The 18,013-nt window shown below is 31.8% G+C and overlaps 1 protein-coding gene across 4 annotated transcripts in view; it reads left to right on the top strand.

Moving 5' to 3' along the window:
- Window positions 1-18,013, top strand: part of LOC111043298 (kinesin-like protein KIF13B) — a 95,015-nt gene that overhangs the window by 67,097 nt on the left and 9,905 nt on the right. The window contains exons 25-33 of one of the 4 annotated variants that reach the window (XM_039443399.1): window positions 599-689; window positions 2,146-2,288; window positions 3,154-3,331; window positions 5,271-5,276; window positions 8,654-8,668; window positions 11,925-11,990; window positions 14,053-14,381; window positions 15,486-15,601; window positions 16,449-16,881. In XM_039443399.1, the coding sequence (XP_039299333.1) occupies window positions 599-689; window positions 2,146-2,288; window positions 3,154-3,331; window positions 5,271-5,276; window positions 8,654-8,668; window positions 11,925-11,990; window positions 14,053-14,381; window positions 15,486-15,601; window positions 16,449-16,881 (1,377 nt within the window). The remainder of the gene's footprint in view (window positions 1-598; window positions 690-2,145; window positions 2,289-3,153; window positions 3,332-5,270; window positions 5,277-8,653; window positions 8,669-11,924; window positions 11,991-14,052; window positions 14,382-15,485; window positions 15,602-16,448; window positions 16,882-18,013) is intronic. The other 3 variants (XM_039443409.1, XM_039443417.1, XM_039443420.1) reach the window with 3 other exon arrangements.

The following is an 18,013-nucleotide window of genomic DNA, read 5'->3' as shown; positions in this document are numbered from 1 at the left end:
GTTCATATTATAAATCCATGTCTATTAACATTTTCCCAATCATTCTAATATAGGCCAAATTAAAAAACTCAATTCATTTTTTTTCAACTTTTTCAATCAATACCATATCAGTAAATGTGGTACCATTAATAGTAGGTAGAAGTAAAAATTATCAAATTTATTTTAGAATAATTAGATCTCTCCAATTGGAGGCTAGCAAATATATTTCTAAAAATTTGGTAGTTGATGTACTTTGTATCATGGGTTTTCTTATTAATACTGTCGTGCATCATTATTCTGTGTGTTTAACTTTCAATAACGCACGTATATCTTACTCTGTGTTTTATTTTATCAGTGTTCTTTACTTTAATACATGTTGTTTTTGCATGGCAATTGAATGCAATACTTTATGTCATCACCTTCAAGTAGGCAATCCATGCATAAAAATAATATGTTTTTATAATTAATACAATCAATACAGAATTCTTGTAAAGTTTTCGTATTTAATTCTATTTCTAGTCAAGTATTTAGAAAAAAATTGTCTTTGCGCAATGCTTATCTTGTTTGAATAATCTGCTTGAGTTGTTTTAGCAATTGGGGTGATTGCTTGTGATTCCAGGCTAGTGAAGAACTAGAGGATAGAGAATCGTTAGCCCAAATAGCAGCATCTGGCGAAGAAACATCGCTTAGTGATGGAGAAACTTACATAGGTATTGTAAAGCTAGAAATAATAAAATATTAAATATTATTGGAATACAAATGAATATCATTCTTACGATTTCAATATTATTGATCATCATAATTATTATTTATTTTATCTTATTTTATACATTGATAATCACATTCTTAGAATATCATTCTCAACATTATGAATGATTTGGAAAGGAACAACAGGATGATGATTCTCGTATTATGAGCATCATAAATGAGAGATAATTATGAACAAGCAGAGACAATTTATAAAGAAATGAATGAATTAAAGCCTGCATTGATTTTTAATCGCTTACAAAATCTATTATTTGCTATTCAAATTCTTTCAATTATTCATAAGATTTTATGCTGATGCAGAATTTTGGTTGATCATTTGTGATGAAAATGCTAGAGCATCTATACTAGGACTTGAATAATTGAAAAATAATCTGGATACTAAAGAGTAATCCAGACTGGACTATGCTCTATATTGACTATAGTCCTGAAGGTCCAGGCTTAGCTTAACGTGCGAATGGAGTTTTAAAAAAGTGAATATAATAATTGTCCGGATTGAATTTAGTTTCTAGTGTTTTCTGGTGTTGGGTGCTCAATGTTTTACTTTTTTGGTGTTGGGATTTTTTGTTTGTGTTGTTGATATAGTAGTGTAGTTCGTATAAATTTATGTCTCAAATCAAATCGTGGAATTATAAATATTAATTTTAGATCTTATAATATCCTTAACACCGATGTGTAGAATAAGGTATGTGTGCTATATGGATTAATTTTCAATAATAATAAATCAATATAAAATATTACACAAGATTGGATATCTCATTCGATATCAAGATTTCATTAACAAATGAACAATAGGCTCGGTTTCAATCCGCAATTTTAATATTTGTAGATCAATTATGGATGAATTGATTAAAAAAACTATCATAAAATCCACAGATTGAATGACAGGAATGAATTGGTAGACAGGATGTCTCATCAGATAGACCATGTAGTATGCGCGATTTATTTATGTGTTTCCTATTTGGTATTTTATTGCAATAGAATATTTTTTCCTGACTTTTTCGTGAGGAAAACTGTTCTATTTGTTAATACCTCACTTTTACACGATTTTGGGACCTTTTTTTCAAATATCAGGACAGACTTAAAATTATAATCTTCTTCGATGAGCTATTCGGACGGCTCGCGAAAGTTTCCAACCACAATTAAATATTGCTTGATATTAAAAACTGAACGTAAATGGAATTTTGACATTTTTCAAATGTCACTGCCCATTCTCAAACTAACTCATTCTCTTGAATAAACATAAATTGTTTTTCATTGAAATCATTTAGTTTCTCCTGGCAAATGAAGAGGGTACCAGATTATATCGAAAGATTATACCTTTCGCATTTCAGTTTCAAACACCATTCAATTGCTCATTCTCCTTCTGCTTTGTTAAAGCTGGGTTTCGGTTGTTTACAGAGAAATACACAAGAGGGGTGAGCGCTGTGGAAAGTATTCTCACATTGGACAGACTGCGTCAAAGTGTAGCTGTGAAAGAACTGCTCCAGGGTCAGGGCCAGGTACTTATGAGGAAGACTGCCAGTGTTCCAAACTTCTCACAGGTACAGTTTTCTAATACAGGAATTTTATTCCAACATAAAATGATGATAACAAAAGTTAATGTTTCAACTTGTAAACAGACCCTTCCGCCATTCAGTATTTACAATTTAACTGATGTAACTACATCTTTGTCTCTACTAATACGTGTTCAAAGAACAATAATCATTTCTGACTATCACGTTTTTAGTCATTCATTCAATAGAGGTTGTACAATCATACTTTATATTGTTTTTATTTCAGTGAAGTTATATTGAATAGTATAGATGAAAGTGAAACATATATTTATGATATTATTTTTATATTAGGGCAGAGTTATAATATTTGAATAGTAGGTATGTGTTGCGTGTTATGCAGAATCTAATTTAATCTAGTATACCAGGATTCTGGTAAATTTTTAAAAGTAGTGAAGAACATGAATCACTCAGTTTTTATTAAGATTAGTCAGGAAAACAATATATAACGTTAGGTGAAGATGTTCCTTTTTGGTAATTTAAAACAATGTAAAACGTCAATTTCATTGAAGGATTCTCTCGTTCTGTTTACGAACACTGAATCAGTCTTTTCCTCTACTATTCTCTACTTTATCATTCCATGAACAGTTCTTGATCATTATATTTCTAATCATCCTTTCCCAGACGGTACTTGGCCATGAGGAAAATTGCCTGTAATAAAATATTCAGTGTTTTTTAATAATTCAATAAAGTACGAGTATATATTCTTTATTCCTTTTTTAAATATTCATTTCTAATAATCCATTCAGATGTAGTGGTTATTCAATAGTGATGTCGACAAAAATCTGGCTATCCAAATTAGTTTTTCCGTTAACTAGTTGATATTTAGTTGATTTGGAGTGTGGTTGATTTACAGCTAATGAGGTGTGACAGTAGTTTGGAAAGTCTGAGCCTGTCTCCGGGTGTTCCCCGCTCGGAGAGTGTGTCTGATCTGAAGAACGAGCTGCAACACCAACACCATCATGACAGCCGAACCCTCCGCAAACCCACCGAATCCGAGCTCAGTCAATCGTCGCCAAAACCGTTCGGAATCGGTAAGCTCCACACTCACTACCACTATTTATTTCAAACTAAATCTTTTCATTCCAGAGTCTCGTCTTTTTGAATGGTACTAACTGCTACTTTATATTTTTCAAAAATTAATCAAAATGAATATTTATGCAAACTAACGTGATCTCAACCTAATATTTTCTCATCTGCAACATAAAATCTAACAAGCAGCTCTATTCATTTAAGGGTTTGTTGTAAAACTTGAATACAGTTGTAAAAATATCCTTTCAATGACCTGAATCACTACACAAGTTACCTAGTGCTTCAATTTTCACTACTAAATATAATAATTATAATAACTTACACTCAGGTTTATAGTTCGATTTGGAAGCCAACGCTGTAGTCGCTTGTGCACAGTTTGAGCGTTTAGTAGCCTAACAAAGTTCGCAATCTAGTAACACAGCAATGTAAATCATCTTCACGTTCCAATAGCTGACAATTTTGTGATGTATGTTTAAAGATTGGCTTTCGTGTATCTCATTTTACATCAATGTTTATACTGCGTAACTGTCACTTGACTTTTCACACTATGTAAGTGTAAAATAGTTTATTGGGAATCATCTTGTTATAGTGATCTCATAAAATGTTCTTCACACATTAATTCCAATCATCCAGTTTGTCAATCCAAACATCGGCTTTCGCTAGCAGAAAAACAACCGTGATTATTACTCTGGATATAACATATAACGTTAGTGATAAAATAATAAATATCACTTAATTAGAAAAGATGCCATCTTTACAATTGTAATTTTCTTTTTCATAAATAATTAATCTTAAGTAGTAACTTACTTCCTATTTTTAGTATTTCATTAAAAAAAAGAAATATTCTATTATTTCACATTTATTTTATAAGAATTGGTAGTAAAAATTGATGCTTAACTCAAATAAGATTATTTCGGGGGTTCAATAGCCTGTAGTGTTGACGAGGTGAGATATTACTGTTGCTTAACAGTAGTTTATTGTTAGTTTGATCGTCAGAGGTTCATAACTACCATTCAAATTGATCGAATTTTGCTGCCTATTTATTCTTTATAATTAATATCTTGTAGAAACAACTGTAATCTCTTTTCTTTCTTCTTTCACAATCTCTTAACTCCGGTTCGGAATGCTTTTCCCTAACAAATAATTGTTTTTCTAATTCATCTTAATTGTGCCATTTTTATTGTCATGCAAGTATCTGTCACATTTATGATCAACCTTTCTCTTGAGGGTGTCTGCACGAAATTATTGGTCTTGAGGACTCTGATATCACTTATGTGATCAATTAAATCAGAAAATTTGACTTTGGATGCAATTATATGCAATTTACTATCAATCATATTTATATTTTATATCATACTCAAGACACCATTTTAGCAGTATTGAAACGCCTCCAGAATTGAAGTGCCCAGAACTGAATATTTTATATTTAGAATAATAGCATGGAATTTTGAGAAGTGCTATGAAACATTTGATCGTGTAATAACAACCTTAAAAAATTCTGATTCCGGATTTCAAATAATTTTCAATTGGGATTTAAAATTTGTTTCAACCCAGGCTTAGTACACATTGGCATAGTATGTTGATAGTTTTAAAAGTATTGTCCCTCAATTACATTTCTTGAAGTTGATCATTTATTTTTTAGCCTTATTCCAATTTCAGCTCAGCTCTTGTTGAATATCTGTAGTTTAAAATAATTCCTCTATGATTGGAATCTATGTTGAAATAACTGGTACCGTAAAGAGCATTACATTTTTTCTATTAAGCTATTTCACGAACTTGAAAATACAATAACAGTATTGAAATTTGTACTCATTACTGAATCCTGTAAATATTGTATAAAGTATGTTCGTTATAGAACTAGACTCAATCTGTTATGGAATTGGTGTAATTGATTGTTTATAATGTGGTTCTCTGTTCCGCTGCTGTATGATATACTTCCAGCTTATGGTCAGTGTCCGAAGCTACTATACTTTGACTACTCAATAATAATAATAACAACATTAAAACCAATAGTCAAATCGTATCTTACTGCATGTTTTATCAATAATAACAAGTTGAACATTAATCGTGTCAATTACCATTGAGATTAGCTGCATCATTATTTTGATTTCTTTGTTTTCTCAATTGATACGAAATTGGTGAAAGGTGAATTTCATGTGCCGGGTGTCAATTTCACTAGGAAATGTCAACAGTTCCACTACTCTCTATTCTGAATGTTTAAAAAGTTGAAAATATTGTCCCTTGGTAATTATTAAAATTAGAATTAATTTTATCAGTCTCCGACCAATTAGTAAACTGTCGATCACGTTATCAAATGAAAACAATATTCATTTTTCAAAATAGAAGAAATTACAAAAGTGAATACTATTATCGTATAAATAAAGTTCAAGCTACTTCTTTTCTTAGTGCTTATGCTATCGTAACTCCCATACTACCATTCCATGCTACCATTCGGTTAGTAATACTAAAAATATTTTGTGAATGGTCGGCTTTCTATTTCTTCATCCACTATGATAGTGGAGATGCAAGTAAAGTATACAACTTGAATCCGTCCCTTCAAACATAACATAACAAAGTATAGAACAGAGCATGAACAACTCTGTAACGCATTAGCAACGAAAACATAACAGATCCTTTTAATAAAATCAATCAATCGGAAGAAATTGAAACCTCAAGATAAGCAATTGATATGATGGTGATGAAAATCAAAATTGAAAAATGATTTAATTTTGTACAAGTTTTGGCAGTACCACCGTTTTGGCCTTCACTATGTAATGTTCCGAAATATTATCGAACTTCTCTATGCTACCTGGTCCATGACCAAATCCGTGCCCTAAGAGTATTCATATTAATTGTGCTCTGTTTCTAAAAAAATAACGTAGTGTTTCAGGCATGGAACCAATCTCAAACATTTTTTTAAGCATGGAATCAAATATGAATCATACAATTTGGATTAAGATTGAAAAGCTATACTGTACATATAATACCGTGTTTAAATGTGGCTCTGAAGAAACATGTCTTGTTCACCCGAGCTTTACTTTCATCCAGAAAATGAAGGACCAACGGTTTTCTTCACTTGGGTCACCCAGTACTCAGTATGCCTATGCACGCGTCTTTGTTAGAACTTGTTAGTTGATTACATTGAGACTTGAAAACTAAGGGAGAGAGTGTGCAGACACCCTTTTGCTGTTCTGTTTTATGCAGCAAGCGACGGCTTCATTCCTGACACACCGATCTCTCAATCTTGCAACTTTTGGCTCATTCTTATTAATTATTATAAAACTACCTCCGTCTACATTTTCCACTGGAGGTTTTCTTTTAATGTGTTCTATAATTTATTTGAAACGAATTTTTTCGAGAATTGCGATTTTGTTGAAATGTCTGCTGCCTCTTGCTCACAAGAGTTTGCGCTTAATTTTTTTCAATTCTCTGTAATGTTAGTTCCATCTTCCATAACATATACGCACTTATTTTTATGACTAAGCAACTGGATTGTGCCTGTTGGTTTAACTTTGCTGGCAGCTAATATTATTATTCTTGATTATTTTTATAAGACAAATGTTTTGCCTCAGTCTGTATTTTAAATACGTTTTATATATAAAGTGGAAATGGAGATGTGCCGCTCGAACCATGGTTCTGCTGCCCTGCATCCATCCTTCTTCTTCTCGCCATTTTGTTCTTGCTGTTTGCATTTCTCCTGTCGCAAGTCAAACTATTTTTCCGTTTCTTTGTCACGTATTTTCTGCAACTTTACCCCTGTTAACCTTTTTTGTCGATTTAAAACTTGAAAATGCATTATAAAACTTATGAATCTGTAATGCTGGTTATGTCTGTTATTCTACGAATAATCAACTTTTCAGTCCACATACCTTCTAATCTTATTTTGTCATAACAATGAACAGTTGTTTTTCTAACCTATTTTCAAGTCATGATATAAAAATGAATATTTTATTTTGAACTCAGTATTCCTTAAATTGAGTCTTTAATTCAACACTATTTTGTTCTTGATTCATTTTGATTTTTCCTTTCGCCATCTGTATGATTCTATAAAAGAAACTACTTGTACATCCTATCAATAAATAATTAGTTATTGACTGTTGAATATGTGTTTTATTTAGTGAAGAATTGCAGGGACTTTGATACGAGTAATAAGATACACTGTTAGGAGTCTTTCAGCTTACCTCAGAGGCCTCACATTTAACGTCATTATTATTTTTCTTTCTCTTTTTTACTATATATTGGGGAATTGAGCCACTGTTAAGATTATTGAACTTAAATTCTTATATCGGATAATTCATTATTAGAGAAGATTAAGGTTCCAATGCTAGCTTAATATTATAGAAATCCATTGAGTTCTCTTTCTACTTGTTGATTAGTTTGTTAGTTATTTATTAACAACTAGGTGATTAGTTGTTGACTAGTTAAGAAAATATAGAGATTAAGACTAGAGAAAAAACTAGTTGAGAACTAGTTGTTAACTGCATGTCAATTTTTAAACTGTTTTCATAGTAACTATAATAGATAGACATTCAATAGAAACTATCAGACAGTTTTTAGAACTGTCTAAGATTAATACAATTTTCTTCAAAAATAAATTATGATAATCTTGAAAAATAGATTACCAACCTGTTTTGTAATTGTATTGATTGGGAAGAACTTCAAAAACATGAACAGTAATAATATTGTATACCATAGGTTTAATCCATAACTAACATGTTAAATAGTCTTGATGTTATCTTGTGGTTAATGTGGTCTCTTCTTGAACCCTCTAAAATCTTAGATTATCTAGCGTAAAAAATAAATGTTTCTTGGTACGGTCTCCCAAGACTTAATTTCCACCACAAGATGAAATACTTGTTGGACTATAATAATTGAATCCCCTGATGGTAAGCTTTGTGGCAAATCAAAATATTTTTCTAATATTAAGTATCCTTTCTCAGATAAATCACACTACCTCTCGATGATGAATAATTCGCGTCAAATTAAATGTCATGTAGCTTAAATTTTGTACGCTTCTAGATTATCGCTTCTGTGTGATCATTATTAGCTTTAGTCAATATTTAGACAATGTTTCATTCATACTGGTGGTGTAAAAACCATTCACCATCAATTATTAAAAAGTTCACTCATTTTTTTCATTTATTTCTTCTTATCTGTTTCAAAGTGATCCAGATCATTAGTTTCTCTCAATTTTTCAGCCATCAATGTTTGTGAATGTTTTTTTATTTGTCACTTGGTCACGATTTTTAGTGAATTCGCTAATGTAATATTTTGTCTGAAAATTTGCTATATGTTTTTGTTCATTTCATTTTGCGCTCGAACAGGCTCCATTTTGTCAGGTAATAGGCTTCTTCGGACACATTCTTTGCACTGATTGTCTGCATGTTTGTACTCCTGGCTATGTGCTTGCTGCCTCTGTTACCATATATGACAATTAACTTGGTTTATAATAGTTGGATTTCTACAATATTTCTTTTTAGCAGTGTTATTGAAGATAGAAGTTGAGCATCATTCATTTCCTGATGAAATTTGTAGGCTGTTCTCTAGCATTGATGAAAAATTTCTTGTAGTTTTTTAACATTATCGCATTAATACCTTGAACAATTTCAATTGATAATCTTACCACGAGGTGATTTTTCTGGAGTTGTTGATTGTGAACCATCATCTCAACCTCTCAAACCATTATTTTTTGGACTATACTATTTTCACAAACGGATGACACAATTCTTGCAGGGAATGATGAACATTTCTGATTATTTCATCCTACAACTAAAATGGTTTTGAAATTGTGTAATATTGGAGAATCCAATTACATTTGCTTTTTATCAAAATTTACAACCATGAAACTAACTGTTCAAGTGAAATAACTGGATGAACGACGAAAAATTTGTGAAGGAGATGTCCAAATGAGGATGCTATGAAGAAGTTCAATCGTTTGTTGGTGTAAATAATTCTATGTTTGTTTCAATCGATGAGTTTGTTTATTCAAACCCAATTTGGTATTTGAGTTGTATTACAATATTGATCAAGCATGTTAGATTATAACCGAATCATTTCTAAAACTAAACGTTTCATCAATCAATGATTTTCATGAATATAATCAGCTAAATTCAACATACAAAAATAAATACTCATTAAACTATCACTTCTTCTGTATTATATCAAGTGAGAGAAATTACCGTTTTTTTTCAATTTTCATGATATTATGTTTCAATTTACAAATGTTGGCCATCTAGCAATTTTTTTATGAAATAGTAAAAATTGAGGAACATATACTAATCAGTTCAATACATTTATTAGCTGATCCTGAAAAAATTTAGAATCTTAGAGTACTATTCTTTCTCCAATAATTTTGTTCTCTTGATCTCAGTACAAAGTATGTATTTTGATGTGCATCAATCGCATTCTTACTAATCATTCTAATGTACATTAACATTTCCAAAGTGAAAAATATACTAAAATTTGAAGCGCAATTTTCGTTGAAGTATAAGACGTGAAGTGAACTCAGTCACTTTTTTGCCTCAGAAACACAGCTTATGGTTTGAATTGTTTGAAAAACATAATAGTTTTTACTTTCAAATTATCTGCCTTAAAAACTATGTATTTATTGCAATTATGAGATTGAGCATTCATATATTGCCAAACGCCATCTATCAATGTCAAATTTTTTGACAGTAATGATTTTGGTGAAGAGTAAAATTGTGTGCTATTAATGAAAGCTATAACTTATTCATTAAATTTTTCTCTGTTTCAATCGTTGTAAACTGTGAGTAATGTGCCAAATTCTCTTTTCCTCACCTATCATAAATAATATCACATAGATCAATATAATCAGTATCGTTCAAATTCAAAGGAAGCATGAATAAGTCAAGTTGAGTACTTAAAAGATTCAAAGTTGTAATTCAATTATTTTTGAATTAAGAAGTGGATTTATGAAATAATTTGGCTTATCATTAATTCATGATACAGTGTCAATGTCACGTGTATCAACACAGAAATAGAGATTCTGTGGTGATATTATTATCTATCCTTCCCAATCATATTTATATGATTTGTGATTGTATTTACAATTGGATAAATAAATAAAACACGATATTATTCTTTGAAAATGTAGTAATACCAAAATCTGAGGTGTGATCATATTGACAAGTGATATTTTTGTCGCGTGATGAAGCTGTAAGAATTTTGCACATCATTACATTGTTAGGTGCATGCTTGTACTGAACCTTGTAAATAATCTCCAAATAGCCTTTAATGCCTTTTCAATGTCAGTAGTTTCAATGTGAGAAGTAGTTTGCTTCCCTAGGGAACCAACATCTTATTCTTTGAAAATTTCTTGAATCGAACGAAATGTTAATTTTTTTATTAGGAAGGCTCATTAATACGCAAAGTATTCAAAGTTCACGAGAAGACTCTCTCAAATAAAACAAAATTGAATCAATAACTATATTTTAGAATTGGATTATAGGTTTTTAAGCCCGATAAATTTATTTAAAAATAATATTCTCAGTTTAAATATTATTATCTTAAAACCTTTGATTGTCTAGAACCTTTTAATCGAATTGTTTTCATGGTTGTTCCATTGAAAATAATTGGATAGATTTACAAAATTGCATAATATATGATTATTGTTAATTGGAAAATAATAAAATAAAGAATAATAATTGAAGGGAGTGATCAAAAACTTAATTCACTATTATTATCATCTCACATCAAGTTATTAATGTCGTCTGGTTGAAATAAGAAAATTATTTCATTTTTCCCATTGAAAAATAATGTAATGGTAGCTTAGCAAAACAATCTTTGCATTACTTTGGCCTTTTCTAAATTGAGTCTAATAAAATGAGGAATACTTCTTCTGAAAGAGGGATAGACTTACTGGATTGATAAGCATGTCTATTGTGCATGTCATTGTTTGTTCTCTAAAATTATTCGACAAGAATTCTGAAATCTCTGATATTGAAAAGAAAGTTAATTAACATAACAGTTGGTCTCTAACTGTGAGTTGGAAGATATTTCACAATAATAATATTATATTGCCTATTTAGAAATATTATACTAGACATTTCGTATTTCTTGAATGTCATGAAACAAAATTGATTATGAAATTCTAATTCATTGTTTAGTTGAAATAAATTGAAATTGAAGAGAACTTCATAAGAGTTTTAAACTTCGATTGTTTCATCTTTCTGTTTTTTTTTTTTTAATAATATTTCCATAAAATGAATTGTAGAACCCTTGTGCTCATTGTCATATTTATCTAGATTTTGAATTAAAACTCCACAATCTGTAATGAAACTAGCATTTGAGGAATGATGATTTATGTTAATTTTTCAAATATTTCGGGAGGGATAGGAAGTATAAGTTGTAATGAGGATTAACAATTTATTTAGATAAACTTAATCGACATCAACTATGGAAGTGAGTTTTATATCTATTGGAAGGTGGTTAAAATCTATGTTTTATGCTTATTCAGTACGGTAATTGTGTACAATGACTATCTAACACTGTTGTATGCTTAAACACATAACACAATATGTATTGAAATGTTGGTGATGGTTTTCATAGCTAATATTTTTGCTCAATTTCTTACAGCTCGCCCAACTTTCCTCAATCTCAACTTGAACCTGAATTCGCTGCGCCTTCAGCCTGGGTCTAAACGTACGTGCCTTCGCTTATCTGCCACTACCCTCTTTCTACTTCACTTTTTTACATTTTATTGAGTTATTTTATTCCAAATGCTCCTGTAAAATAATTTAGTGAAAACGTACAATGAATTACGGATCCTTTGCTTGATATTATTGGAATACGGTGAATTTTATTCAATCTCATCTAAATGGAGTTTATCGTGAAACGTTTATAACACTAGAAATAATCTGGAGGGTTCGAATATAATATAGTAGGAAAAAATAACCAACTATTCAGAGAGTTGATTACAATTCCCCGAAATATAGGATCCGGCAGTGAATCGGGCTATTGTGAAATAACTGTTAAAAATCGATGGAAGAGTTAACAATAATTTTACTCGTATCACCGTAATCTATACAGAAAAACATTATTATTCAATTTACAATATTGTTCGTTTCTTGAAAAATACGTCGGCAAGGTGACGTCCTTCTCTCGCCTGGCATTCGTGGAGGCGCTGAGAATGAATCAGCTGAGTCAGAGTGAATGGAGTGTACTGGTGAAATGCTAGTGTATGTAACGAGTTGAAGAAGGGTTGGTTGGAAGGGGGGTGGTTGTAAGAGTAGAGTGTTAAAAGAAAAAGACTTTCAGTTGAACGCATTTCAGTAGCAATGGGACTTGGAGCAATCCACAACGTGCATTCGCCGTGAAAGCTTATCACCAAACGCGCAGTTATGAAGCTGAGAAAGACGGACGTAATTTTCAAGAAATGATCAATATTGTAAATTAAATAATAATGCTTTTTAATGTAGATTACAGTGATATGATTAAAAGTTCTGTTAACAACTCAATCGATTTTTAACAGTTATTTCAAAACACCCGATTCACTACCGGACTCTGTATATGACCTCACTATGTCCATTGAGTTTTCAGTTGAACTTATTATTCCAATGTGATTTTTTGTGAAATTAGTTCTAGTTTATTTTTCAGCAAGATATGTTTAGTTGATGTTTATTTATTTATTTTGATGATTCAAAATTTAATTCAAATCATCTCAACTTTAGAAGTTCAACTTTATTGTATTAATAATAGAAAAAACAATAAAACCCCAGCATTTGGATCACAAAAAAAACTTGATCCATGATTAAAGTCAATAAATCAAGTATGATTCCTCCAATTAGGATTAATATTCAACTCATATTATAAAAACACGTTTTTCATTAATTTTAACGGATGCATATGCAATTGCTGGTTACCGCTTCGCTATGGTTTCAATTCATGCATGCTTTTAAACTAATTACTAACCTGTAAATGTTATTGGTGTTTTTCGTGGAACATTTTCCTTCGTTTTCTTTCATGTCTTCTGTGAATCTTATCATTTCTATGTTGCTTTTTTGAAAATATATAGACAATATTTGATCTTCCTGTTGGATAGAAAATATTCTAAAACTCAGCCTATATTGTCTATCTAGTGTTTGTTATATCTAGCAGCTTTTAATCAATAGAACGTTGTATTTGTGAATAATTCTTTGAATGTCAAAATGAGATTCAATCTAAATAGAATGGAGTTACTGTCTCCCTTGAATAAAAAAATGTAATTCAAAAGAATTGTAATCTCGTAAAAGTATATACATTAAACAAAGATTATGTTTTCAAGTATGTTTTGCCTACTCATGTTCAGTTCAGAAAATGGTAATCTTATATAACTGATTCATTTCAAGTTTACTTAGCTGTAGCATCATTCAGTATATGTTGGCTTAGCATATTAATGGTGCAAATAATATTTTTCTATTGATTCATACAATGAGTACATCATCAAAATGATAAAGGAGAGAAAAAATATAAGGTAACCTTGTGCTATTCCCCTCCCAAATTTAGATAAAGTTACACATAGTCCGAAATAGGTTGTCTTGTGGTTGTTCACTTTGAGAATACGGTTTTCGAAATGAAGGATTAACTTAATGGTTCATTCATGTGTATGACTTTAGAGATCCTTTCTGATGCTCTCATTCTATGGAGAATATACTTCAGTTTTAAAAATTGTGTATATTACAACTGAGAAAGAATTCATTTCCTTTATTAAAATTTGTGCTTTCAGCATCGCCCAACACGAAACTGGGTCTGCGAATGACAACACTGCATGAAGAGCACAGTCTCAGCTTGAGGCTTGGTGCCAGTCCCGCCGTACAAGAAGTAGAGGAAGAAGACGAAGAAGAGGAGGAGGAAGAGGAAGAAGAAGAGGAGGAGGAGGATGAAGTGGAAGAGGAGAAGAAGAGCACCGACACCTCAAAACAAGGTGGTGAAGAAGAACCAGCTAAGAAAGAAGAGAGCATTAAGAATGTGCCAGCTGAAAAGAAAACAGAACAGCCTCCAGCTGTCACACAAACACCTTCGAAAATGGAGTTCACTGAGTTTGAATCACATGAGGTAAATTGTCTTTTCAATATTTTATTTATTCGTTATTTCGTTCCCTATTCATCAATTTCATACTAATTGAATCCGGAAAGGTTTTTTTAAATAATTTTAGCTTACAAATGCAATGCTAAATCTAGCTCATTCATATTTCATATTCATGTGTTCATAATCTATCTGATATTTTCTATTTACAACTTGAATAAATTAAAATTGTTCAAGAATTCAGATTATCTCTATTGTAGAATTGGAAGTTAAAATTCTATTTTATATTGTACAAGATTATTCATAGAGTGACATTTACGTTCAAAATTCAGCATCTAATTAACATTGGCTTGCTATCCTTGTTTATCCTTAGACAAAGCAGATAGCTCTGTAATTTTCCAGCTTCACACAATGTAACCATACATTGTTATTCCTTATATGAGAACAATATATCTTTTGAGCTTATTAGCTGTACTTATTTAAGACTGTGCACCACGCTTTTTTGGAACCTTTCTACTGGTGTCATTTTCCTAAGTATTTCGATTTGGCTACTATCAAGCTCCCTAAATGGAACGAATTCCTCAGAAAAATTTGTTATCATTTATAAATTTTGATTTATGAGCGCCTTAAGTAAATCTTGGGGAAAATTCATTCCTGAAATTGATAACAAATGAATTCAAGAAATTTTGAGGCTTCATTCTCGAAGGTATTTTTTTATAGAATGACATACTTGGTTTTTCAGAATACTGTAGAGAAATTCATTCCAGTTCTAAAAAATAAGTCACAATAACTCAAATTGGAACATTTTTTCAAAGTGGAAAAAACTTACCTAGAATTGATATTCTGATCAATCTAATATTTCATGAGATGAATAATATTGTGGAAAATGTATCCCAACATTTTTAAGAATCTATTTACTACAAATTCGGAAATGGGTCTCCACTAAGATTGCAAATTAAGGAGTAACTTGATAGTTTAAGTATGCAAATCGAAATACTTGAAATAATGTCACCAGTAAAAGGTTTCCAAAAGCTTGGTATACAGCCTCAACTTCCACTACCTTTGATTATTGATGAAAATGTGTTCAATTTTTCAGCTTATTTTTGTGTAATGTTTGAATGATCATATTGACAGGTGGACGCGACTAAGAGTAATCAGATAGTGAGATCTGTGATCCCAAACTCGAGAACACTTGACTCTTTGGCTGAATTCCAGGCACCCAAAACAGGCACACCCAGCACTTCTTCCAGGTACCAATGAATTACTATTCAATATATCATGGTTTAAAATATCCACTTTCAATTGACTGAAAATCTCAACACTGCCCTTCTAAGGGTTTCAGCTTTTGGCCAGTTGATCAGAGTCTCAGTTATCTTTCAATTCTCTTCCTAGAAATTGAGTTATACTATTTTCTTTAGTCGAATATATTCAATTTTTTATTAATAAACATTTCAAATTGCATACAGTACCATTACCATCATATGATAATCAAAATAGATCAAGTTGAGAAGTATTGTTAGAATAAATATTGTTAGAACTGTACCACGTTTGTTAGATATATAACCATACAGATATGTCTAGCAGTTGAATGTTCAAGACAACCTGAATGATAATCAGAGAATTCCGGATTCGACTCCCGACATGGAAAAATATCTCCATGTAGTGATTTTCATTTATTATGAATTAGACATTAATTATGTTGCCAATATTAGCAATAGTCGTCTCCCAGGAAGTATTCGAACTGAAGTATTTTTATTGAATTGATTATTAGGAGTTCAACTCAAATTAAGTAAAAAATCGTTATAACAAATTCTTAGAAACTGTAATGATGTAATAATATGCAATTAATGTGATAAATATTTTTGGAAAGCATGAATATCTCATTAGCTAACATAACATGGTCTCAATCTTTCATCTACTTCTTGATTTATACACTAATTTCAAACCTGCCAGTTTTTTATCTCAAAAAATTGTATACTGTTAAAATAAGCCTTTTTCTTGAAATATCGCACAATGATCGTTCCAATTTCAGTGGCTACGGCTATCAGGCAGTGTCTAATGATTTGTTGCAAATAACGTATAAATGTGCAATTTCAGTGGTTACGGATCTCAGGCAGTCTCATCATCGAACTTGACGAACGAAGACGCGCTGTCACTGAGAAGTATTAGCGTGGACGAAACGCCGGACGCAGAGTGTCGGACGGGTGGCCTGGCGACCGAGACGCATCTGCGACCGGTCAAGGAGGCTGAGGTCACCGAAAACACAGACAGTGCGGCCACTGAGAACACAGACAGCAGCAACACAGACAGTGTGGCCAGCACAGTCATCGCCGAGCCACTCGACTCGAGTCAGCCGCCGGCAGGCGAGTCACTTGACTCGAGTCACCAGCCGGCAGGCGAGTCACTTGACGCGAGTCAGCAGTCGGCAGGCGAGTCACTTGATTCGAGTCAGCCGGTGTCGCACTCTGCCGACGACGAATCAACCAGTGATGGCACGTCTGTTGCTCCATCTGGACTAGCTCCTGGCAAAGTAAGATTGTCTCTTAATTCAAAAATAATTTATTTGAAGTTCTTGTATCGTGATTCCATCCATTTCAAGTGATTCCATGACTTGATCACCCACAATTTTCCTTTTCTATTTCTCATGTATAAACTTCATTTAATATCAAATTGCCGATAAAGTACAGCAAGAAAACAATTCAACATATCTTTTCATCTCCATGACAGATATGAATAAATTGAATTGGTACTGAATATCCTTTATAATACTGAAATATAATGCAATTTTTTATAATATAATGTTACATATAAAATGAAATAAAACTTATTTGTTTAGTGCAGTAGCCTTGTACGCTACTTTGTATGTATTTTTGGTATGTACTTTGTCTGTGACAGTGTTTGTTTAGAACTTGGAAAAAGATGAAGAAATGGATTTGATCTTTTTGTGATCACAGCTTATTCTATTTAAAAGGATAATGTCTCTGAAGAAACGCTGTCTATTTTTCGCTTATTATTGTCAACTGTGATCACTACTTATTCTATTTAGATGGGTCAATACTTGTCAAGTGCCTGTTACTGTCAACGCAATCATTTTGAAACTCTGTGGAGGTATTGCACCATTATTTAGCCTACAGATACCACACAAATAATAGTGTTTTTCATTTAATTATAGCCAGGAAATGCTTGAAGGTATCATTGTATTTGTAATTACGAGTGCTGCATGGTAATAACGTGATTATTCTAGGAATGTTGAACGTGCATTACGTCCCAGTCATCCACAGTTAGATCTGAAATTAGAAAGAATTTTTTTTTTCTTATAGCTTGTGTTTAAAGAGCAGGCAACTCAAACCAAGGAAGTTGGCTTTTAGGTTCAATTATTACAAAAAAGTTGAGCAGAACACCAATTATTTATAGTAATTTTTTAATTGTATTCAGTAGCTCACTATAGTCCGAAAGATATTACTTTTTACACAGCTTTCTCTCTCTCGAAGACAGAGAGGCCCGATGCTCTTTCCTTCACCAATCACTCCCACTACCTAACAGCATTCTCCCTACTTTTGTGTCAGCATCCAATTGTGCGTAACATGCTTACTCCTCCCCACTACTTTGTCCATGCAACAAACTGTGGAAGGAGATATCGGTTTTCCCCTCCTCATTTTAAA

Source organism: Nilaparvata lugens, chromosome 1 (genome assembly GCF_014356525.2).
Source record: "Nilaparvata lugens isolate BPH chromosome 1, ASM1435652v1, whole genome shotgun sequence".
NCBI classification, from domain to species: Eukaryota; Metazoa; Arthropoda; class Insecta; order Hemiptera; family Delphacidae; genus Nilaparvata; species Nilaparvata lugens.
This window is presented reverse-complemented; position numbering and strand designations above follow the sequence as displayed.